We start from the raw sequence: 26037 nt of genomic DNA, 5'->3' as shown, positions 1-26037 counted from the left end.
TGTAAGTCGCTTTGGATAAAAGCGTCAGCTAAATGTAATGTAATGTAATGTAAGATAAACCCTGACCGGAAGGTGTAAAAACAGGAAAAGTCAGTGTGAAAATCTGTGTTTCCAATGTCATTGGGCTAAGGAATAGTTAACCTGCACACTGTTCTTAAAGCTTCATAATGGATCTTGATATTTACATTCGATCAAATGCCTGTCTGTGATGTGTAAGTGTCACTCATTGTACCAAATCACATAGAGAGAAGTCCAGTCAAATAATGGCTAAATGCAGCTTCAATATGTTTCATTATGTTGGTAGGAGTTACAAATAGACATTGATTAGTTGATTTATTCACAATATAGACTATATATAGACATTAGATAATATAGATTTGTTTTTCTTCTAGCAAAAACGCCACTGCTATAAAAACATTCTTGGTTCCAGACAAATGAAAGAATTGATCAAATCAGAAACATCACTAGAGTAACTTTAATTGTGTGTTTTGTTTTATTTCAGGGGCAGATGGGAAGATATTTTCTTTAAAGCTTATTGGAGCGTTGTTCTTACTGCAGGCGATGATTTAACCAACCAAGAAACAAACAAAGCTGATGGGGGTGTGGCACATAGTTAATTAAGCAGATATCCTGTATTTTTAAGACAGTCCTGATTGTCGGATTTAGGTTAATATTTAAATATTTGAAGTGGGATTATTTTTCTCTTAATACCTTATTATTTAACAGGCTTTCTACAGCCTACTGTTTCCTCCAACATTGGTCCTGGGTTAATAATATGTAGCCCATGCTGCACATGCAGTAACCTATACTTATTCTGGACTGTAATGACCTCTTTCCCCCCCCCCAGGCTTATCCGCTCCTTGGTTCGTCATGTCAAGTATTTCCTGGGTCTCCGGTTTGATGTGAGCGGCTGGGAACATCTGCAGACCGAGGGTCCCTACGTCATCATCTCCAACCACCAGAGCTCCCTGGATGTTTTGGGTGGGTGCTGTGCTTCATTTATGTATGAAGATGGATATGTATTTCATTCTCAAAACAACAGTTTAGTTTCTGCTGCTCTACAGCTTGCAGAAAACTTGCAAAGCATCCAGTCCATAGATTTTCAGATATGAATTAAAACAAAAACGGATGCTAATGGCTGACTTTAAGTTATTCCTTATAGTTTTCTTGCAGTTAAGATGGTATAAAAAGAGCTATGATTCCTGCATTGTCAAACCAGTATAAGCAAACCTTGAAACTGAAACACTTTCCAAACATAAATTAAGGTAGCTTCAACATTGGAACTTGTCATATTAATGGTTTTCCTGTACAATTTCAGAACAGTCATAGTTCTTTTTTTTAGAAGGAAACGGTGCTGAAAGTTTTAGAAATGCAGCCCGTCTCATCTATTTTGAAATGTTTGTGTTGGTTCATCATGACGCAAGATGGTTGTGCAGATGGCAGCTTTTCCTCTGCACTCATTTGAGTTTTTCTTCATTTGGTCTCACGTCCTCCGCTTCTAAAAAAAATAAAATCAGATTTAACTATTGGGAATCTTCCGTCATGAAATACTGCCTGCTTTGAGTGCACTGCTGACCTGGATGAGCTCACTGCCGAGTCACACAGGAAGCCATCCCCTCACACTGCAGACAATGAACAACTGGCTGATGACCTGCATGTGTTTCACTGTAGGGTGAATGGGCTCAAGCACAAACCCCTCATCATCTCAAGCGTGTATATGTGCACTCATCCAGCTATTTCTGTGCACAGATTCCATTTCTGCATAACAAAACTGCACAAAATAACTTCAAATATTGCATTATTAGGCTTGGTTGAGGTTATGAAGTTGGTGTAAAATAAAAGCAACATTTGAAAAAGGGCGATGGAACCATAAATAATGTGGAACCTGAAGCATTTGTCTTTATCGTCAAGTGAAGCCTACTCTTTGTCGAAGATACAAACTAAATATCCTCTTCATAGCTTCACACAGATCTGATGTAACCTTTCACACATGAATTCATGACAGTGTTTGTGATCACCTAGAGCCGGATTGTCTCTGACAGCTGCGTGGACAGATCCTGTTTACATTTGCCGTTAGTCACAATCTCGTTCGGGAACCAAATAAAGACTACTGTAGACATCATCTGTGCTTCCATGCCTCATCGACTAAATACCTAAACAATCTGGTGCATACCCTTTTTGAATAGAATAATAAAGCCCCATCCAAACTCCTCTTTCCTACACATGTCCTGATGTTGGTGCTCAGGCAGGCTGCAGAGTAGGTTAACAACAGTCCTGCAGAAACTGGGACAAATGTAAAATGATACCAGCTTTGTGCTGACAAAGGGTGTTAGACAAAAAGGAGAATGAATTCAGCCGAGTGCCGTGCAACTACAGGAATTACAACACCTTTACAAACACACACATTCATCTATTTATTCTGTGTAAACCTGGTATTTCTGCATAGAGAAAGATAAGCTTAGGCTACACCTACAATATACGTGTTATACTTTATACAGATTCCAGATTTCCAACAACTACATATCAAGTCAAGTCAAAATAAAGACAGATGTATACACAATTCCTAATAATTCTTTATCTTAAAAATTATATATTTGTTGTCATTTAGCCTTTTCAACAATACACATGTTCAAGTGATTCCTATTCTCTGCACATAAAGGGATTCATGCAGCTTCATTACTGGGGCATTCTAGCAGCAATTAAACAGCACCATGAATTACATAAATATAACAACCAACTATCCGGCCCATTTTTTTTATGGTGATGACGTTATGAAATATGACAACAGACATTCACAGCTGATCTTCGGGGTTAGTCTCATTATTTGTCTATGACTCAATGAGCACTGCCTCATTCCTCTTTATCCTGAATCTGCGAGGACTCTGGCTGTGCTGAGCAGAGGAATAGTTTCTCTCCACCAGTTCCTGGGAGAGTGTTTCTGTGCCGCTGAGTGAGGAGGGAAGGCTGGAGGCCAAGGAGGTGACAGCAGGGGAGAACAAGGCATTTAATTAGTGCTGAGGAGACTCTGCAGGAGTCTGCTTGGCGTCTTGGTTGCCATGGGAGCAGCTACACCCAGCCATTATTAGCTGATTCTCCTCCAGCAATGTGATAACACCGCGAGGACCTGAGATCCCTCACCTCCGCAGCTCCGATTCAAGCTCCCTTTCTGAGTTAATTTTGGTTCTGTCTGCTCTGTCTTCTCCCCTCAAGCTTCAACTCATATACTTGCTGTGTACCATCCTTTGATTTTCTCTAATATTGTGTGTGATATCTTTCATTATTCTTATCTGCTGACGGCCACTCTGCTTGTCTGGCTTTATAATGTAAGTCCTTTTCAAGGAGATAACTCCCAATTAAAGGTCCCATCATATATCATAAATCAAAGTACACCCTGTAGTGAGTAAAACTCTAACACAGAAAAGACGTGTCTATGCTGCCCCAGAACGCCTCTTTGAAAATTTCTCTTTTTCCATTTTCTTCTTCCGGGGCCTATTGGCGTCACTAAATCCAAATGGACCAATTGGCACACAGCTATAGAACAATAGGCACACCCTCTGCCAGGGTGGACTCCCTGATCAAATAAAGTCAACATTTCACAGTCTTTACTGAGCTGTGTGGGGTTTGTTAAACTTTGAAAAGATATTTGAATGGTGATATACACAGTGATAGATGTTAAGGACTAACGTTTATAATAAATACATTTGTATTTATTTTAAGATCTTCAGAATCAGAAACAGGTTTATTGCCAGGTAGGTTCACACATACTAAGAATTTGACTTGATGTCATGGTGCATACATAAAATATAAAAAAACAAGAAATCTAATATAAAACACAAAATCTTTTACACCGTAATAAACTACAGTTAAATAGCAATACAAATTAAATAAAGCAGTAATTTACATGGAAATAGAATTCTATGAATGAATTTTAGAATATAAACTATGAAATGTGAAATAATAAGAATATGTGTAGAAAGGAGTATGAACATTGTGTGCATTAATGTAATACATATAGACTATGATGTGGCAGAGGTAAAGTGTCAGTGGGGGGGGGCCGGGCCTTGTTTAAGAGGCCGGTAGCGGAGGGGAAGAAACTGTTCAGGTGGCGAGAGGTTTTGGTCCGGGTGGAGCGCAGTCTCCTGCCAGAGGGGAGGGAGGTGAACAGTTTGTGTCCAGGGTGGGAGGGGTCGGCCACTATCTTCCCTGCCCGCCTCAAGGTCCTGGAGGCGTGCAGGTCGTGGAGGGATGGCAGATTGCAGCCGATCACCCTCTCTGCAGAGCGGATGACCCGCTGCAGCCTGCCCTTATCCTTGGCTGTGGCTGCGGCGTACCAGATGGTGATGGAGGTGAGGATGGACTCCATGATGGAGGTGTAGAAGTTCACCATCATCGTCTTTGGCAGGTTGAATTTCTTCAGCTGCCTCAGGAAGAACATCCTCTGCTGGGCTTTTTTGATGAGGGAGCAGATGTTCTGCTCCCATTTGAGGTCCTGGGCGATGATGGTGCCCAGGAAGCAGAAAGACTCCACAGCAGTTACTGGGGAGTCACACAGAGTGATGGGGGCAGGTGGGGCTGCGTTCGTCCTGAAGTCCACAACCATCTCCACTGTTTTTAGGGCGTTGAGCTCCAGGTGGTTTTCCCCACACCAGGTCACCAGCTGGTCTATCTCCCACCTGTAGGCAGACTCGTCCCCACCAGAGATGAGTCCGATGAGGGTGGTGTCATCTGAACTTCAGGAGCTTGGCAGACTGGTGACTGGAGGTGCAGCTGTTGGTGTACAGGGAGAAGAGCAGAGGGGAAAGAACGCAGCCTTGAGGGGAACCGGTGCTGATGGTCCGGGTGTATGAGACGTGTTCCCAGCCTCACGTGCTGCTTCCTGTCAGACAGGAAGTCTGTGATCCACCTGCAGGTGGAGTCGGGCACGTGCAGCTGGGAGAGCTTGTCCTGCAGCACAGCCGGGATGATGGTGTTGAAGGCGGAGCTGAAGTCCACAAACAGGATCCTGGCGTAGTAGTTTCCTGGTGTGTCCAGGTGCTGGAGGAGGAAGTGAAGGGCCATGTTGACAGTGTCGTCCACAGACCTGTTGGCTCTGTAGGTGAACTGCAGGGGGTCCAGGAGGGGGTCTGTGATGGATTTCAGGTAGTACAGGACAAGGCGCTCAAAGGACTTCATAACCACAGAGGTCAGGGCGACGGGTCTGTAGTCATTTAATCCTGTGATCCTTGTTTTCTTGGGAACCGAGACTTTTAACGGACATGTTGACCGGCGGAAAAAATGTTAACGGAAACTCTGCCGCACGGTTCCCTCGTCCCTTGGAAGAGGCGGAGAGGTGGGTGATTTTCATCTTTACAGCAGGAGCACACGCCGTCCACTGCGGAGAATAAACAGAAGGGCAACCATGCTCCGGGGTCTTCTTCGCTGCTTTTGGTGTATTTTGTGGCGGCAGCAGCGCCACTTACAGGCCTGGCATATGTACTACAGCGTTTCCAGCGGTGTCGTGTGAACGGACACGTTAAATGAATCGAATGCGTGTGAACGGAAGACTTTTTTGAAAACGCATACTGTGCATAAACGCAAACGTTCCCGTGTGAGCAGCACCTGAAGCTGTTGAGAGGTGTCATGGGGGATGGTGTCAGGACTGAACTCTTTGTCTTCAAATCTGCAGTAGAACTGATTCAGATCGTTTGCAAGGCGTCGGTCGTTCATGGAGAGGGAGGCTTTTGGCATGTAGTTTGTGATCTGTGTAAAGGCCGCTCGCTACACACCAACCTGAGACCAAAGAACGCGTACCGAAGGCGTCCCGACTTTTACGTCCGCTACGTCGCCCGCGTCGGCTACGCCGCCCGCCTACGCCGCCACCGCAAAGACTTCAGTCGACGAGTGGCAATAACTGTCCTTACCAGCAGGCAGCCGTATTTGTTTATAGAATAAATACCACGCCAAACAGAAGCAGAGTCGTTTGCTAAGAGCTGATGTTGGAGTTTCTCAGAGTATTGTCGTTTAGCATCTCTCACCGCCTTGCCAAAGACATACTTCAACTCTCTAAAACGTGCCTTATCGCCACTCCTAAACGCCTCCTCCTTTGCAATCTTAGCTGTTTCAGTTTTGGTGTGAACCAAGGATTGTTTTTGTTGAAACTCACCCTGGTGCAAATGTAACAACTACTACAGTGCAACAAAACAGGAAGATTAAATGTGGTCTCTTAAACATAAGATCTCTAGCATCTAAAGCAATATTGGTAAATGATTTAATATCAGATTATAATATTGATATATGCTGTCTCACTGAAACTTGGTTGAGACATGAAGAATATGTCGGCATAAATGAGGCCACTCCACCCAGCCATATCAATACCAGGGCTCGACATTAAGGACTGCCCGATGGCCCGGGGCCATCTAGTATTTAGCTCGGGCAATGAAGCCTCACCTGCTGGTTGCCCGATCGGGCAATCTATTATGCCAGTATCATGCAGCTCGCGGATCCAGTAATGAGTGACCCGACAGTAAAACTAAACATATCTAAAACTAGTTTAGGTAGTTTGAGAGGTAATTAAAATAGCTACATGTGATATTCTAACCTGAAGTGTGTGTTTTGTCCGCTCACCGCTGCATGTGATCATGCAGAGCTGCGTGTCGACTCGTCAGCAGCAGCTGATCTCTCTCTCCCGTCAGATTACACTTCACTCGCGTTTATGTCCATATCGATCAGATCCAGCTAGTTCTAGCTAATGATAGGACTACCTGCTAATTAAAAGACACCTAAACAATAAGTGTCACTATGCAACTGGGTGAGGCCACAAAGTATAGCGCAGCATTATGCATTTGTTTACATGCCCACCGGAACCCCGAGGCATTACCAACAGATCAACGCACAATCAACCCATACAGGACATCTCTTTCTCCACATTAAGTGTTAGAATTGACTATTCTTGTCTGTCACATAAGTGGCGCAACTGAAGCGGTATTGCGCTAAAGGGAAATTATTTTGACCGAAGAGATTTAGATTTGCCAGCTAACGGGAACACTGACGTCACCATTTTGTGTGCTTCGCGGATTCGCTCGGCTCCTCTCGACTGCTGCTAGGGTCTGCTCGGTCAGCTTCCGGATGAGGAGGCATTCGTTGGACCAACTTACAGTAGATAACATTACAAACATTTTTAACAGGGGCCATACTAGTGTAAATAATGTTTGTTTTGGCAGTTATAACTGAATGTAATGTTTTCTACTTTCTGGGAAGGCCTTCATCAGATGGAAAGTGTCTTGACCAACAACTTAAGTATTTCTTATAGCTATGCAGGGCATGCAAACACAAACAAGAACAAACAAACAAGTGAAATGAAGAAGAAAATTGAAATGGTACAATATAATATTGTGGTGGTTCATCTTGTAATTCAGTCTAGAGAACCAGACAGCATCTAAGACCTGCAACAATCTAAATGTTCTAGGGGGAGGCCCCCCTAACCCTTTGTGCGTCATTTCGTCCGCGTGCATTTTTCAGGGCAATCTCCATTGGGCTCAGGGCCATCTGTAAATTAGCTTAGACGGCCCACAGGGCCATCTCCCAAAATCCTTAATGTCATGCACTGAATACTCATATTGCACGAGGCACAGGCCGAGGAGGTGGAGTTGCAGCAATCTTTGACTCAAGTTTACTTATCAATACTAAACCAAAATTAAATTATACCTCCTTTGAAAGTCTCATTTTTAGTCTTACGCATCCAACCTGGAAAACTTTGCAGCGAATATTATTTGTTACAGTGTACCGTGCACCAGGTCCTTATTCAGAATTATTCTCAGAATTCTCTGAGTTTTTATCAACTTTGGTATCACTTAAAACAGATAACGTAATTATCGTAGGTGATTTTAATATTCATGTTGACGATGATAAAAATAGCCTTACTGTTGCATTTAACTCTATATTAGATTCTGTTGGTTTCTGTCGGAGTGTAAATAAACCAACCCACTGCTATAATCACACTCTCGACCTTGTTCTGACTTATGGTATTGAAATTGAGCAACTATTACTCGAACCGCATAATCCTGCTTTATCCGACCATTTCTTAGTAACTTTTGAAGTACTGTTACTAGACTACAAAGCATTAGTCAAAACCTCCTGCAGCAGAAACCTATCTGTTAGTGCTATAGCCAAATTTAAGGAAGAGATTCCACCAATACTTAACTTGATTGCATGTAAGGGAGGAAACTTATACAAAATGTACACCACCCCAAATTGATCATGTTGTTGATAGTGCTACAGATGCGCTGCGAATAAAATTAGACTCTGTTGCTCCTTTGAAAAAGAAGAAAATAAAACAACATAGATTAGCTCCATGGCATAATGCCGAAACCCGCAAAAGTCGAGACAACTTGAAAGGATATGGCGTTCCACTAAACTTGAATCTCGTTTAATTTGGCATATTACTCTCAATGAATATAAGAAAGCACTGCGTAAAGCGAGAGCAGCTTACTACTCTTCATTAATAAATGAGAATAAGAATAATGCAAGATTTATTTTCAGCACTGTAGCCAGGCTGACAGAAAGCCACAGCTCGATTGAGCCTTCTATTCCCATAGCACTCAGTAGCAATGATTTTATGTGCTTTTTTAACGATAAAATTGTTACTCTTAGAAACAAAATTAATGACCTCTTGCCTTTGACCAGTATAGTGTTATCAACAGCTCCCGGAAACGTAAGTTCTAATATTACACTAGATAGTAAACTAGAATGCTTTTCAGCCATAAACCTTGAACAATTAAATTCAATGATTCTCTCTTCTAAACCATCAACGTGTATCTTAGACCCAATTCCAACTAAGCTGTTGAAGGAAGTTTTTCCATTAATTAGCACTTCTTTATTAAATATTATGAATATGTCTTTATTATCAGGCTATGTTCCACAATCATTCAAAGTAGCAGTGATAAAACCGCTTCTTAAAAAGCACAACCTCGATCCAGAGGTTTTGGCCAACTATAGACCTATTTCTAATCTTCCATTCCTCTCAAAAATTATTGAGAAAGCAGTCGCAAAACAGTTGTGTGATTACTTAAAAAACAATGATTTATTTGAAGATTTTCAGTCTGGCTTTAGAACACATCATAGCACAGAGACAGCTCTGGTTAAAGTCACAAATGACATTCTAATAGCCTCAGACAAGGGACTTGTCTCTATTCTTGTTTTGCTCGATCTCAGTGCTGCATTTGATACTATCGACCATGATATCTTATTGCAAAGACTAGAGCACTTAGTTGGCATACAGGGAACTGCTTTAGGCTGGTTTAGGTCCTATCTATCTGAACGCTCTCAGTTTGTACGTGTCAACGATGAATCTTCCACGCAAACCAAAGTTAGCCATGGAGTGCCACAGGGCTCAGTGCTCGGACCTATTTTGTTCACATTATATATGCTTCCGTTAGGCAATATTATAAGGAATCATTCTGTACATTTTCATTGTTATGCGGATGATACTCAACTATATTTATCAATCAAGCCTGATGAAATTAATCATCTAAATAAAATTCAAGACTGCCTCAAGGACTTAAAAACGTGGATAACCTTAAACTTTTTGATGTTAAACACGACCAAAACTGAAGTTATTGTACTTGGCCCGAAGAATCTACGAAACAAATTATCTAAAGATATACTAACTATGGATGGCATTAATTTGGTCTCCAGTGAGACTGTAAGGAATCTGGTGTTATATTTTATCAGGATTTATCCTTTAACCCCCACATAAAATCAATTTCAAGGACCGCCTACTTCCATCTATGTAACTGTTTGCCGAGTAAGCATAACTTCATTGCTGTTTAGCATCCAAATAAGCGGAGGAATAACGAAACATCAGAGACAGTGGCATTTCATTCAACGGGCTCTCCCATTGGAGGCGTGGCTTTATTTATACCCATCATGACCTTTAACCTGTTACGCTATTGGCTTCCGGTCATGCACAACAAATAACACGAATTGGTAACACATTTACCTGTATGTTAACAGTAACATTGCAAAAATCTGGCATATCTTGCCTCAAAACGATGCAGAGAAACTAGTCCATGCATTTGTTACTTCAAGGCTGGATTATTATAACTCCTTATTATCAGGGTGTACCAAGAAGTCAGTCAAGTCGCTTCAGCTGATTCAAAATGCTGCAGCTCGTGTACTAACCAGAGTTAGGAAAAGGGACCACATTACTCCTGTTCTGGCTGCCTTACACTGGCTCTACTACTACTATTATTATACTACTGATATTCTGTGCAAACTGTGAAGTCCACTGAGACAAATGTAACATTTGTGATATTGGGCTATATAAATAAACATTGATTGTATGATGATGGTGCGTGTTGGTATGATACGATACGATATTACTTTATTTGTCAGATCAAGTCTGAAATTTGACTTGCGTCACATCAGATCCATTTCCAACATCAACAGACAAATATAGTTGCTTCTGTCTTTGCAGAAGCTGATGTATGACGTCACAGCCTCTGCACATTCATCCAGACTTTGCGTTGCAGTCCTAAACATATCCCAGTCAGTACAGTCCAAACACGCCTGAAGTTCCTCCATAGCTTTACTGCTCCACTGTCTGAATGACTTCACTACAGGCTTACACAGCTTGAGTTTTTGCCTGTATGCAAGAATCAGGTGAACCATGGTGTGGTCAGAGTGGCCCAATGCAGCGCGGGGGATGGCGTGATAGGCTCCCTTGATGGTGGTGTAACAGTGATCCAATATATTCCCCTCTCTGGTGGGGCATTTCATAATTTTCATACAATAATACGTATTGGGATCATTTGTGGACCGGAGGGAGAGGGTAACGAGCATAAGTTTCACTTCCTTTTTTATTTCAATTCCAACCTCATTCATGAAGAATATGTTTCTCTGTTGTCCACGTTCATAAAACAACAGCATCAGAGCACGGTGCAGAGTCTCTAGATGAGTTTACAGTAGTCCGTTGTTCTTATTGTACATCCATGTTGTAGTCCGCTATAGAAAACTGTAGTTCCCCCACAGCAGCAGACGCACATTCATGACGTCCGCTGGCGCATCATAAATACGTCGGATTGTTGTAACATTTGTGATATTGGGCTATATAAATAAACATTGATTGATTGATTGATTGATTGTGAAAGTGCAGTCGGATTCTCAAAGCACCGCTGTCTCTTCCCCTAAGTCCTTTTGAATTCTCCTATCCACTATTCCTTAACCCCGTGACGTTTCACACAGAGGTCAAGGAATAGACGATAGGAGCTGATTTTTGGACTATTCGACCGCAACCCAGTAATCCACCTTACACTGTCCGCTCCTCGAGCCCCACAGGGCGGACCAGCGAGCCCTGCAACGTCCCGCCAACACGGCACCCAGACCCCACGCAGCATTCTCATTACTGGTGTCATTTTCTGGTTACTAACGCCATTGTAACACATAATCACTGATGTTCCGCTGTAACGGTGATTGACTCATCAGAACAGAGTGGGCGAGCTGACCAATCAGAGCACAGTGAGCTCACAGGGAGGGGGGGTGGGGGCAGGAGCTCCATCAAGCCGTTTAGGACAGAGTGAATACACATACTATACAGAGATGCTGTATGAGAAACCAATGTGATTTTGGAACATTGAACAATGTAAATCTATTCTAGTAGACCTCAACAATGGAATTATGATCGGTAGAAATGGCCATGACATGGGACCTTTTAATTAAGTCTAGTAATTTGTTTACATTTCTAAGCATTTATACAAATAGTTATGGCTTTAGTCATTTTTTCTTTAGTAGCTTCTATTGAGGTTTTCAAATATATTTTCAAATCTTCATATTTTATGATGTCTTCAACCTTTGAAATATGACTAATTTACATCATCTTGCAAATACTTGAATTGTCGCTAAATTAATGTCATTTATGGTGGCGTTAGATTTTTATTAGACCATCTTTTTAAAGTACGTACATGCCCCTCGTTGTAAATATGTTGCTTAAACACCTAAATGATTTGCCTTTGCTCCTATTTCGAACTCCTATGCTATAAAACTAAGCTTACTCATTCATTTAGGATGCAGTTTTTCAGATATGACTTGGAGATAATTAACTAAAGTTATGAAGTACTTGACATTAGTTATTTGTTGGAAAAAAATGCCCTTTATACATGCATTTCCTCTGACTGTTTCCTCTGTTATGCTCTGTTCCTCAGGTCTGATGGAGATCTTGCCGGACCGCTGCACCATGATCGCCAAGAAGGAGTTGATCTACGCCGGCACCGTGGGTCTCATCTGCTGGCTGGGAGGCATCGTCTTCATCAACCGCAAGAAGCCAAACGATGCCAAGAATGTGATGATTGACGCTTCCAAAACCATGTTGGACGACAAGGTAATGTGGATGATGTCACACCAGAACACCCTGAAATCAGTGTTAAAGGGAGATCTGTTTATCTGAGTTAAAGTAAGCCTTTACATCCCAAAAAAAAAAGGAGATGCTTTTATGTAAAATTAATTCGACCGTTATTTATGTGTCGTTTTCTTAGATTTTCCTTCTGCAAATAATTTGTCATTGTTATGATTGAATTGACACTTTTGTGCTTTTCCCTCTACAGATTCGTCTGTGGGTGTTTCCAGAGGGAACGAGAAACCAGACAGGCAACCTGCTGCCCTTCAAAAAAGGAGCTTTCCACCTGGCAGTGCAGGCACAAGTGAGCCCTTTTCCTCTTGTCTCCTGAAATGGTGTTGTGTATGTTTACTCAGGGCCACATTCACAAAGGGACTGCATGGCCTCTATCTTCATTCTTCAGAGAGTTGGTGGTACCTGAGGCATATTTATAAGAAGGGTTAGGCCCAGACTTTCTTCTGCAAATATTCTTTTAATTCAAGTGATGGTCCTCTTGCAATTTTGTTTTGAATTTCCTTGCCCAGGAAAACTCTCTTGCTTGAAAAATGATCCTTAAATAAAAAGGATTATTACCTTACAGTAATTGATGTGTCTATAGGAAAACACTGACAAAAAAAAGAGGTTTTTCATCTGTGACGTTGAAACTATTTCCTGATGTCTTGAGGAATGCCTCTGCACCTCTCCTCGTAGCTTGCTTTCTGAAAATTGTATATTTCGTTTTCTCCTCGCCGCAATTGTTTTGCCGACTGTGTTCTTGGTGCAAATGCAACCAAGAACACAGGATCTCCTTTTGACACATGATCCAACCCATGTGTCAACTTAGCAAAATGAGGGAAGAAATGTCTTGGGAGACATGGATTGGAATTTGGACCAACCCAGATGTTGGAGGTTGGGTCAAAAACAGCCTTCCACTGAGCCTTCTCAACTGGTGTAGCTAGCTGCTGCATGGAAGTCAGTGATGACATTTTGTCAGTGAAGGAGGAGACAGGGATTTTAACAAATGAGTGTGCGTGCGTGAGGTGCGAGAGGAATCAGAGCAGCTGCCTTTGCGGCTGAGTCAGCAGACGCATTTCCTAGGGAAACTGGGTCTGTACTGCTTGCGTGTGCGGCACATTTACAGACTGCAACCTCAGATGGGAGCAGAATGGCGTCTAGTAAGCCTGCAACCAGTACATGGTTAAGTACTGGTTTGCCATCAGATTTCAGAAATTGTCTACACTTCCAAATAGCCCCAAAATCGTGTACTACCCCAAAAGCATAGCGTGAGTCAGTGTAAATAGTCACGGTTTTGCCTTCTGCAAACGTGCAGGCTTCAGTTAGTGCGATGAGCTCTGCTGCTTGTGCTGAGAGGTGACATGGAAGTGGTCCGGAACGGAGTACAGCAGAATCTGAAACAACAGAAAAATCCACCCGATTAGTGCCCCCTTGGTCGCGAAAGGCAGACCCATCAACATACAAAATGAGGTCAGCGTTGGTCAGAGGAACGTCTTTTAAGTCCGGTCTAGGTGTGCACACAGAGAAGTTCGGCAACACAGTCGTGTTCGTCACCGTCTTCAGGCAAAGGCATAAGAGGGTTCTTACACCTTTTCCAAAGTCAAATTCAAGCACTTTTCAAGCATTTTCAAGGTGCATTTTCAAGCTTTTCAAGCATCTTACAGCTGTTGTAAATTACATATTTATATTCACATACTCAAATTATTATTTCCCTACCTCACATTAAATCAGATGTTCTTTATGCTATAAACAACCAAATGTGTGTTTCGTGATAGCCTTCTACACGAGGATGAAAAATTAAAGAAAAGAAAACTAAGTTTAATATTTCAAAATGACTGATCTGTACGTCTAAAAATGAATTCGGGCGACCTTTCACCTCCACTTAATTAAATGCATGGTTCCAATCAACGTGCTGCAGCCAAACTATAAAACGGTTCTCCTCTCTCCTGCAGTCAGCTGTGATTTCAGGTGTTCATGCACCTTATCATACTGTATGTGTCAATCAATGTTCAAACTAAATGAAGTCTCTCCTGATTTGAAACATCATGAATTGAAATAAACAACTGCAGTTCAAAAATAAAAAGTGAATTGCCTAATATATTTGTTGTGGAATCAATTAGTTTCTTTCTTTAAAGGCAACAACATGAAAAAGCTAAGAGAAAAAAACTATTGAATACAATATATTTGGAGCAACTTAATTTATAAATGGTTGTCAACTTAAAAACATGTGTTCACAATGATGGTAATTAAGTACATACAACTTAAGATTACATTTAAATCATACGGTAAAACAAGTTGGAACTTTTGGAGCAATCAACTTAAAAACTTGTGTTTATGCTACCAATTATTAAGTAAGTGGTAAAAACACCTCTGATTGTAGAGGAAAAGCCTTTTCCCCTAACTCAAATAACTTTGTTGCTTTAACACAATTTCATTAGAAGTTGTCTTAACTCAAAAACCATCGATGCAACCGATTGCCTTGATTTTCTTTGTTGAGCCAAGGCATTTGTTTTTAGAGTGTACGTAGACTGGGCATCCCATATAACCTGGCTGAGCCGATATAAAACAATCAGCCAAATAACTTTTCAATACATCATTGATTACTATTTTTTGAGGTACTTTTAGGTTGGCAGTGAACATAAGTCAGAGGTACATGGTGTACTTTTCCTTCACTACATGTATTTAATACCTTTAGTTACTTCACAGATGTGGATGAATGATGTGAAATCTAATCAAGTGTTAAATCAGACTTTAGTTCCACCTGGAGTAAATCCACAAGCTACCCTGCAGTATACAGAGTCATTCAAACTAGCTGCACCTTCACCAGCTTTGAGAACACTTTCATGATCAATCATTATAAAACATATCATATATATTATTCTGAAATGGACCAATCTGCACAATGACTACTTTTACTGTAACTATATTTTGATGAGAATACTTTTCTACTTTTACTTGAGGAACATTTTGAATGCAGGACTTTTACTGTAACACTCTGGTACTTCTACTTTTACTCAAGTACAAGATCTGAGTACTTATTCCACCTCTGGTAGCGTATTAGTCTGAATTTTAGCTACAAAATCACACAGAGCTGCATAAAATAGACTCACAATGGTAACAAGTGGAAAATAATATTTACAAATGTGTACAATGATTTGTAGGTAATTTTGACTACTCAAGACACCTGACTTATACATCTTCAAAGGAAGACTGTGTTCATTCTACAATTACATGGGATTAAAGCAACATGTAGTTTTACTTGTATAATACTTCCATTTTGTATAAAAGACAGTTTGTTTTCATCTGTTTTCGAATAAACAAAGTATTGGCTTTCAGAATATTAAACTTGTTTCGGCAAATTCAGATGATACATACAACTTTGAAGCTTGTAACGGCATAATTACAAGCAGAAAACGGACTAATGTAACATCACAGCAAGCATAACAACAGCCGTGTGTTATGAACACATTCGCAAGAATTACATCATCTGTCGCTTAGTGACAGGTTTTGGCAGAGCAGCCAATGATGCAATACGCTTATCTGAAAGCGTTTTCCCCTCCCCTGAAATGACATGACCCAAAAATGTAACTGTTCTTTGTACATATTGGAGTTTTGACAAACTGGCCTTGTGGCCCTCGGCTGCGAGGTGTTTTAACAAGGAAATGGTATCAGCTCCACACTGTTCTGGAGACAGGCCAACCTTGTACAACCTTGTACACAATGCTTGGTTGTACACAGTAGGAGATTCACAGTAGCCTTGACACAAACGTGTGAATGTGTAAGGTTTACCATTATATTCAAATGCGAACCAAAATTGACTGTCTTTGTGTACAGGAACACTGAAAAATGCATTTTTAGAGATCTATGACAGTAAAAAATGTTGCAGAGGCTGGAACTTGGGAAAGAATCAGATAAGGATTTGGGACGAGCGTGCATGCACAGCTGCATTTACAGCTCGTAAATCCTGGACAAATCTCCACTCGTCAGGAGGTTTGTCTCTGATCTTTTTGACAGGAAACACTGGAGTGCGTAGAGCGGATTAACCCTACGTCATATCTGTGAGCTGCCCAGAGTGAGTACGGCACATCTGAAAGCGCGGCAGGAAGCTCAGAGATATGAGAATTACCCTAAAGGCGGGAAAAAAAATGGCATCACCAACCTCATCATCCTCAACCAACAGCAATGTGCGCAGAACGGCTACGTTCGTGCACATTTTCATCTTATACACGTCACGTGACATAGAGTACATGACATATTCTGTGTGTGTAGGTGCCCAATCAGTGACTGACTCCCAATCTTTAACGATTGGACCCAAATCCCTTTATCAGTGGGGCCCCTGGCTAGTGAAATGTGTGGGACCGCCCCTGGGATTTGACACAGTTTGTGTTGTGTGGGTGTGAGTGCAACAGAACCAGCGCTGCGCAGCAAACTCCAATACATAGTTTTAAACATGAGCTCATCATTCACACATTCTAACAGAAAACTCTCCTCATAGTATTTACACGGATCATCAACAACGTTAGCAGTACAATGCAAATGAGAAGCCTCCATGAACACAGCAGGTGGAAAAACACGTTGATCAGTCAAACGCAACAACGCCTGAGAATCAGAATATGTCAGCAGCCATTGATACACATTCACCAGTTCTTTATCATCAAATGCCAGTTTTTAACCATCGTAGGAGATGGCTGCCGGACTTTGAGACCCTCATTTGTGGAAAAATGAGGTCTAAGCCGAACCAGAGAATCAGATCTCTGCCCAGTAAATGTATTGGGCAGACAGATGATAAAAGAAAACTGTTTTTGACTGATGTGGGAAATGGATGACTGTCATCACCGTTATCTTTACTCTGAAGTGATACAAAAACTTCTCCTTTACAGTCACCCCAGCCGCTCCTATTGAGTGAATAAATCTACCACTAAATTTGCAATCAGGCATTTGGTTTAAGCATATAAGGATATAATAAAAATGTCCACTAGGGCTGTGCAATTAATCGTATTTTAATCGCGATTACGATTATGGCTTGCGACGATTATGAAAACAGCATAATTGACAAAATATGATTATTTAGCTGGGTGCGCTTTCGCCCCTCCCTAAAAGCCCACTCGGCCACGTGGGAGTGACATGTGTTGTGAGGGTTCAGCGCGAGCGAAGATGTCAGAACAAGAGCAGCAACTCGTTAAAAAGAAGGGTACAACTATTTCCACTATTTGCAAGTATTTTTCCATTACATTTCACATCGCTAAAGATATGTGCCCAGTTAGCACTGTTAGCAACCAGGGCTTTAAGCAACTTGTCAACACGTTGGACAAGCGTTACGCGATGCCGTCTCGGTATTATTTCAGCAGGTCTGCGCTGCCTGCACTATATGACAAATGCCGTGGGGAAGTTGAGAGAGATGTGGCTTCAGCTGACTACTTTGCGACCACAACGGACCTATGGTCTAGCCCAGGGGTGCCCAACCAGTCGATCGCGAGATGTGTCTAAAAATAGAACAACAATATTCTGTTTTATCGTTAATGTCCTGTAACATAATCTTCCTGTGCCAGAATAATGCACTTGAACGCATCAAAGCTTTGTGATTGGCCGGCGTCACCCCATGTGTCGGGGCGTGGCTGAGGGTCTTCAGTACAGGTGGCAATATCGTCCCCTGCCTGCGCTCATCTCTGAAACTAGACCATGTCAACAGGCTGGTGTTTCTTGCAAAACATCTTTAAGAGATGACATGAGCAGCCCTGCCAGCATTTGCCATGGTGGCCTAAACATTTTTATTTGGTCTTAAATTGTAGTTCAACATTTATTTCCTGTTACCTCTGGACCATGACGGTTGGCCAGCCTTCAACGTTTAACTGAGTGGAATAATGAATATGTTTTACCAACATGTTGGCTATATGTTAAGGAGTTTTCAGTAGGTTGTGACAGTTTGCAACATGTTTGATTTCATTTATTTTGGTCTAATTTATTTTTATTTATCATATTAATAATATATGTTTAGTATGGTTTTGGAAGTGCGCTCCAACATATTTGTTGATCTTGTTTATTGGTAAAATATTATTTGTTTTAAAGTTCAATAAATGGTCAATGAATAATCGTCAAAATAATCGTGATATCAATTATTGACCCAAATAATCGTGATTATGATTTTTGCCATAATCGCACAGCCCTAATGTCCACTATACTTTGCCACATATATAATTAAAATCAAATGCAAAAAAAGAAAAATTGCACTCAGCTGCAAAACGTACTATCAGTAGTCATATATTTTAGCATCAGACCTTGAGCAGATAACAGTTGCGCAAATGAACGACAATCATTATGCCATCAGCAACCGCAATCCACTTTTGTGAATCCACCCCCTGAGTGACAAAAAAAGTGTCAGCTATAGTACCCATTTCCTGTGTCATGACTTCCTGTTAGTTTACTTAACCCTGCTAGCAAAAAGCGCCTAGCTGTGTTCAAGGGCACTTCTGCCAAGTTTTGTTTCCTAAAAGACAGAGCAATGTGCTGATTCTAGACACATGGGGGAGCTAGCAACCTTATGTGGCGCACGGCACATTTTGATTTAACCATATCCAATATCGAATGAAACAAGGAATGCGTTGAAATGGTCAGACTTGTTTTGTCTGTCTGAGCCCTTCCTTACTTTTTCTGTCTTTTGTGAATTTTTTCTCAGCTGTGCAGTGACGTAATCTGCCCCCGACTCCTCTCACCTAATGATTGAAGTTAGAAAAGACGACATATAATGACTGCAGGGTGTTTTTATGAGCTGCTCTCTTCCTGCATGCAGGTGGGAGGTCTCTGTCCTTGAGTCCACGTTTCGTAGCGCTCACTCTGCAGGTCCGACAGGTGGAAAGAATTTAAAAAAACATTGTTGAATGACATCTGGCCAGGAACCGCGACTAGGTGTGCCTCAGGCGTAAACCTTGTGGTGTGTGTTGTGTGAGCCAATTTCTTCTTGTTACTTGCTGCTAAAGATTAATATCGGTTTGATTCAGATGTGCATGCAGTGAGGCTGAGAGGCTAGAAAAACAAACCCCTGCTGCTCCTTATTAGCAAACACATTAACAATGTATGTAGGGCCTCTATTGGCTCTGCAGCGCGGCTCACATGTGCTTATGTTACACAAACAGTGAGGGCTGGACCAAATGTCTGTCCTTTACATTCAGAGCCTTAATTCAGGTTTACACATGGAGCTTCAAATGTCTGTCGTCATATGTGATGACACGTTTACATCACCTTGTAAATAATGTCAATCAGATTAGATTTACATTATTTGCACAGACTACAAGTACAGAGACAACAAAATGTAGGTAGCATCTAACCAGAAGTTAAGTACAGTAAAATGTACAGTATAATACAAGCAAATACATTTGACAAATATAAAAAAGTTTACACAGTGTGAGCCGTATTATCAGTAGTATAACAGTATGTCATTAACAGCATATACAAATAATGTAAATGTCCTTAAATAAAGTTATTTGTGAATAATGTGATTTATTGGATTAAATTAGTTAGTTTGGTATTTATTTATGTTTGTTATGCTGGTGTTATATGTATTGCTGCCCTGTTAATAAAGTTCCATAATGCCAACAAATAGGATTTAAGCAGAATAGTTTAATTATAAAAAACATGTTGTGAATTTTGGAAATTATAACATAATCTATTATTAAGATATTTTGACTTCATAAGGATCTGGGGTTATTGGAAATGTTGCAACTTTGCAGAAATACTGACTATAAACAGATGGAATAGACAAAAAGAAGCTGCACTATGAATGAATCCTCAAACTATTCCGCCTAAAAATAGTTTTTCCATGTTTCGATACTCGAGCTGGATCTGTTGTGTGTTTGTGTTGGAGAGAGGTAGCGGAATAACTTAATTTGAGGTCTGGAGAACGCACCGAGTGTGTTTTGGTTTCTTCCTGTTGGCTCTGAGACTATTTCTATCTCTGCGTGTTTGCTTCTGCCGAGTTACCGCGCAGCCTTTTCCATTTCTACCCAGCCGGCCAGATTGAGTGGAAGCAGGACAGCCCCCAGGGGGAGCCACGTTCGGCTCTGCCAGTCCCGGGAAGGGGCCACTCGGGGCCTCGGGAGAGCAACTCGGCCTCTATTAGTGGAGGAGACGGAGACTGCTAGTGTCGTGCTGAGAGAGGGAGAGAGAACGTGATGGAGCTCATGCACTTCTGTCTGTTTGATTCTCCTCCAGTGGCTGAAGGCTCAGGAGAAGGGAAAGATTAGGAGTCACATTACTTTAGATATTTAACATAACTACAAAAAAGGTGATGATAATATTTGTATAGTCTGTGTAATCCCTTTTCTTCTCTTGTTTTTCAGGTCCCCATCATACCCATTGTTTTCTCCTCCTACAGCAGTTTCTACCTACGGAAACAAAAGCAGTTCAATTCGGGTAATCTTTATTTTAACATCATTTTTTCTGTTGCAAGAAGTCTGGTCACAAATACCAAAATAATGACTTCAATTCATGAATACCTCAACATCGATACTGAAAGGATACCACGGCAAAACCTAAAACATCTGTTAAAGTATTGGAATAATAGATGACAATACATTCTTGTCTTACCCCGGCTGACCCTTCACTAAATCCACTGTTTTAATTGTTCCCTATATTGCCCCTATGCCCTGTAAGGTGTCCTTGGGTGTTATGAAAGGCACCCCCCAAAATAAATGTATTATTATTATTATTACTATTATTGAATATGAAATTATTTTGTCAATAAGGATGTGAAAAAAAGTTATTGTATCATACTGCGTTTATACAGTTAATTATAAAACGGATAAGTCAAATCAAGCAATCTGATTGGTTCTTAGCCATGATATAATAAGCGTATATCACGGGTAGAATTGTAGTTACTTTTCACATTTAAATTGGAGTGTGTATTTTTCTTTCATATTGCCATACTTTGTAACCGTTTTATAAAAGCAATAGGTCACGAGAGGCCGTGGTATATGGTCATTGTATCACAGCTAAGGGGCGTGGATCGGCCCGACGCGAAGCGTATAATGACCATATACCACGGCCTGTCGTGACCTATTGCTTAAATATCCAACTAAGACTGGAGGAACTCTAAAAGGAATACTTTGCTGATGTTTAACCAGCTTTGTATCTTTGCTATGGCGTCTCCAGCTCCCCTCTCATTCCCAATATTCCCAAATAGAAATCCTACAAAACCCAACGACGCAGCCAAGTCTTTGTCACTATGAAAGATGCAGCATGCATATAGGAGTACAACAATGCCCACATGTTTCATCTCATTAATACACCGTTCTTAAAGTACTCATTGTAATACAATGGGGTATACAGTCGTACTGTATTTAACAACAGGGTATTGGATACCTGTCTCTCTGTATACCATACAACATGCAGTGTGTCAGCAGTCCTGTCGTGGATCTGTTAACCAGCACTCTGGACATTGGAATACAGAACAATAGAAACACAGAACTGCTGGTGATTGAAGTTATAGATTATTGTTTTACAACAGTATAAGAGACAGGATACGTGAATCAGGAGCCTTCGTCTGAAGACTGAGAGACAGCTTTGATAGTCTCTTTCAGCCAAAAAGTGGCGCTGGACATATGGACCTCACGCTGACTTTAGCATTCTTTATCAAGACACACACTGATAGTAGAAAACAAGTCCTGAAACGAGGCTTATCCTATTGTGATGATAGCATCAGTTGAGATGCCCTCTCAGCTCCTTGATGTGACTCCTGACAGTGTTCTGTCCTGCAGGCACCATCAGAATCAAGATCCTCCCAAAGATCGAGACGAAGGGGCTGACGTCAGACGACATCCCCTCCCTCATCGACAAATCCTTCGACCTGATGAACTCCTCCTTCCTCAGCATCTCTAACTCCGTACCCCATAGCAACGGGCCGTGCAAGCACTGAACATTTACCACACTTCCTCCTCCTCTGTCCCCTCTAAAGCCCATCCCTCCCCCCAGACTTTCCCCCCTCTCCCCCCCAGGTCGTCCCTTCACCTGGCCAGGAGATGACACAGTTGTGAAATCTCCTCTTGTCTGGTGGACGGCCTGAACTCAGCACAGTGGGTCCCGACCCTCAGCGAATCAGCAGCCGCGCTGCACCGCGAGTGGAGTGACGGACGGCTGGGCGACAGTACAGATGTATGTTGTTCTTCGTGCATGCCTTTTGGATGGCTCTGTCCACCTCCATCCGTGCTTTCTCTCTGGCTTTAATTATTTTAACGTCTTATTTTATCACCATTTTGTACTTTGAATTTTTTGGCCTTTTTTCTCCACTTACCTTCTTCTGTTCAGCAGATAATCCTTGGCCTCTTTATGTTCAGTGAAACCCACTTGTTCTTCTCACATTGCATTTATTTGAGTTACCCTCTTTCACACACTAATTCAAAAGGACTTCATCTCCTTTTAGTGTGTGTGTGTGTCGTCGTCCCCCCCCTGTTATCTGCATTCCAGTCTCTTGCCTAAAGACATAAGGAGCGGGGTCTCCTGCCCTGGTGGAGTGTGCCCAGGTGAGAGGTCAACGCCGGGCGGCTGCACACTTCTTAAGTTCTGTCGCTATGAATTCAACTCTATAATCCACATTGGCTGTTAAATTCACTGACCGATAAACTCCAGGACATACTTCATGATGTCAGGAAGCCGGGAATTCAAGATAGAGTGTGTAACAATAGCACCCATCTGTACTGAGTTACTGGACTCTAGTGGACTGATCAGTTTCAATGTTGTGCATTGTGGGTGTGTCATTGTGCATTTTCTCTCCAAAAGATTAGAAATAACCAGGTGCAGCGTCGAGCAACAAGTGTTTTTTGTCTCGCTGTATTTTTGCTATTTTTATTTATTTCTAAATGGGATAATCTTGCTTTGTCTTTTTTTCTATTTTAAATTTTTTTTAGAAGTGACTTTTGCTGCTCGGAAAGGAACTCACAAGTGAACCTATTTTAAGATGTGTCAAAAAGGGGATTTCAAATTGTGCAATGTCCAACGATGTATAGCATTACTGCTCCAAAGTGCAAGCTGCCGGCTGTGCCATGACAAGTGTTATTGGAAAGTTTCCAAAGTTAAACCATTGTTATCTTAACATGACTGAATAATCGGTCCTCCGGACTGATTTCACTTTCCAATGATATGACTTCCAATGATGCAAGGTAGCTCTTGTTGGAGGGAAAGGGTCAAACTTGTGAAGAATCGTGAAATGATTTTAGATCTCAAGCTTCTTTTTTTACTTTGTCTGATTTTATTTGTTCTAACTTGAAGATTCACTAATTACTAATAAACCTGGCATACGTAGTTCCACATCACAGAATGGATTCAACTTTAGCCACAAAATGACGAATGACTCACTTCAAATTCTTAAAGAAAACGTTGGGTTTTTTCACCTTCATACACGCTAAACAAAATCCATTTTTATTTTCAATACTTCCCAAACACGTGCTTCTTTTTTTAAAGCTTACAATTTGAAATACAGTTTCTCACATGCGCTCTGCGAGTCCAACCTGTGTTTTCTTCTATAATTAAAGGTTACACGGGGTCCTTTACATGGAAATGGTCATTTTGTAGGTAAAGTATTCCTTTTAAGGTTTGTCCCCATATTTGTTTTGATTTCATCCATATGAAGGTGATAACCTTGGTTTAGGTGTGATGTTCCGATTCAGTTATTACTGAACCTCGTAGAAGAATAGTAGATTATTTTAAAAGCTGTTGAAATGTTGGCCTTAAGTTTGTTTTTACTTGTTGCACCCTGTGGATTGTTGGGCTCAATGTATGTATGCTCAAATGATGTTTATATTATGTAATGACAATGACCGCTACCGCATAGAACCGACTAAACTGTTTTAGTTTACATCCAGGTCTTACATTTGACTTTGCTCACTGCCTTTACACAGTTTCCTGAATCATTTGGCCATCAAACCCCATCTGAGAATGTATTTCAGCATTCAGGAAAATTGATAACTGTATTTTAATGTTTGACCTATTTTCTAAGTATCAACATGGTGAATGTGAAACATTTCTTGAGATCTGATAACAACAAAAAATGTCTTACTTGAGTTCTCAGTCTTTTTTTTCTCAGAACTCAAAATATTAAAACAATTTTAAATCTCAGAATTCTGAGAAAAAAATGAAAAATTCGGACTTTTTTAGCTTGTCGGAATCCTGGCTTTATCTCAGAATTCGGACTTTTTTGAGCTTATCAGAACCTTGGCTTTTGTCTCAGAATTCTGACTTTTTTTCTCAGAAAAAATCCACTTTTGGTCAGATCTCCAAAGAAAATTCACATGGCCCTAATCCTCTGCAGTGGGCGTCACATCTAATGACATTTATTTGATATTATTTGACCATTTAATGTTAAATCCATTCACAAGAGAATCTCTGCAGTAAGATTGTGTGCAGTCTAAATGTATCAACCTTTGTTACTAAGCCTGTACATAGGTGAGAGCAACATACCTGCTGTGCTCGGCTTTAAGTACACATGACTAAGGGTTTCATTTCATTTCAAGCCAGTATAGTATATATCCCCCCTATTAATACTAATTGATTTGTTTTCTTAGTTTAAACATATTTATTGACTTTTATCTGCTGTTTTTACCGTTGCAGCAAGTGGTTTGAATGTTATAAAGTACTCTACCAAAATGGATTTCTTCCAAAATATGAACTATACCATACACATTAGCTAACAGAGTGTTTTATCCATTTATTTCATGTTCATTTATTTGTTATTTTGTAATACAGATGTGTGATTTCTAAGCATTGTGTCATAAGCTTGAATTTGTGAGTTTCTCTGCTGGTTGAAATGTTGGGCAGTTGTTTACGAACACAGATACTGTAAGATAACATATATTCAAAGTGTTCTGAACCTTAATAAAGCACTTTTCATGCTGAGTTTGGGTGGAAAAACAAAAAAGGAATTTCAAGTTTTCTCTGATTTTCACCAAAGCTATTCAAAGTGTAATTGGTTGTTGCTTTAGATGGATATGAGAAACAGCTGACATCCTGCAGAGGTGTGTGTGTGTGTGGTCCCTTACTATATGTATGTGTGTGTTATTATGCACACATGATGGTATAGACGTCCATTATAATATGTGGTTAATATTCATTATAAAGTGTTCTTGCGTTCACTTATTCTGGGTAAACGTGAATGCCTTGCAAAAGAATCAATAAAATCAATTCTTTTTTTCTTAAGTGGTGCACTGAAATGCTTTACCTTCCTCAGATTTAGAGTATAGTCGGTGTACTCTCACTAGGGTTGGAAAGGGGCGGAAAGTTTCCGGGAAATTTCCGGAAAGTTTCAATGGGAATTTAAGCTGGGGAATTTTGGAAATATTCGATGCAAAATTAAACACAAAAACATGACATTTCAACATGTCATTTCCTGGGCTTCATCAACATCCAACTCTTCCTCTTCAGTGTCACTGTCCAGCCTGGTTGAGGATGGCTCTGTGTCAGGCACAAAGAGCCTTAGGTTTGCCCGAATGCCAACCAGTTTTTCAGTGTGCTATGGCATGGATATTCAAGTGTACTTGAATGGCATCTGTTTGTTTTAGTCAAGATTATGCTAAAATATACTTCCCCCAACTATATTTAGTTCCCTATGAAGAGCCAACCTTCGATTTAGAAAATTCCCAGTTTATTCCCAGTTTATTCCCGTGGAAAGTTTCCATCTTTGAAAATTCCCCGAA

The 26037-nt window shown here is 40.9% G+C and overlaps 1 protein-coding gene across 1 annotated transcript in view; it reads left to right on the top strand.

The window, feature by feature from the left end:
• Positions 1 to 25540, top strand: part of agpat2 (1-acylglycerol-3-phosphate O-acyltransferase 2 (lysophosphatidic acid acyltransferase, beta)) — a 33463-nt gene extending 7923 nt beyond the window's left edge. The window contains exons 2-6 of the mRNA XM_034238895.1: positions 848 to 981; positions 12177 to 12352; positions 12576 to 12671; positions 20695 to 20767; positions 22111 to 25540. Coding sequence (XP_034094786.1) covers positions 848 to 981; positions 12177 to 12352; positions 12576 to 12671; positions 20695 to 20767; positions 22111 to 22268 — 637 coding nt within the window. The 3' untranslated portion in view covers positions 22269 to 25540. The remainder of the gene's footprint in view (positions 1 to 847; positions 982 to 12176; positions 12353 to 12575; positions 12672 to 20694; positions 20768 to 22110) is intronic.
• The last annotated feature ends 497 nt before the right edge of the window (positions 25541 to 26037 follow it).

This window comes from Gymnodraco acuticeps, unplaced genomic scaffold (genome assembly GCF_902827175.1).
Source record: "Gymnodraco acuticeps unplaced genomic scaffold, fGymAcu1.1, whole genome shotgun sequence".
Classification (NCBI taxonomy): Eukaryota; Metazoa; Chordata; class Actinopteri; order Perciformes; family Bathydraconidae; genus Gymnodraco; species Gymnodraco acuticeps.
Note: the sequence above shows the minus strand (reverse complement) of the source record. Positions and strands in the feature narration are given on the sequence as shown.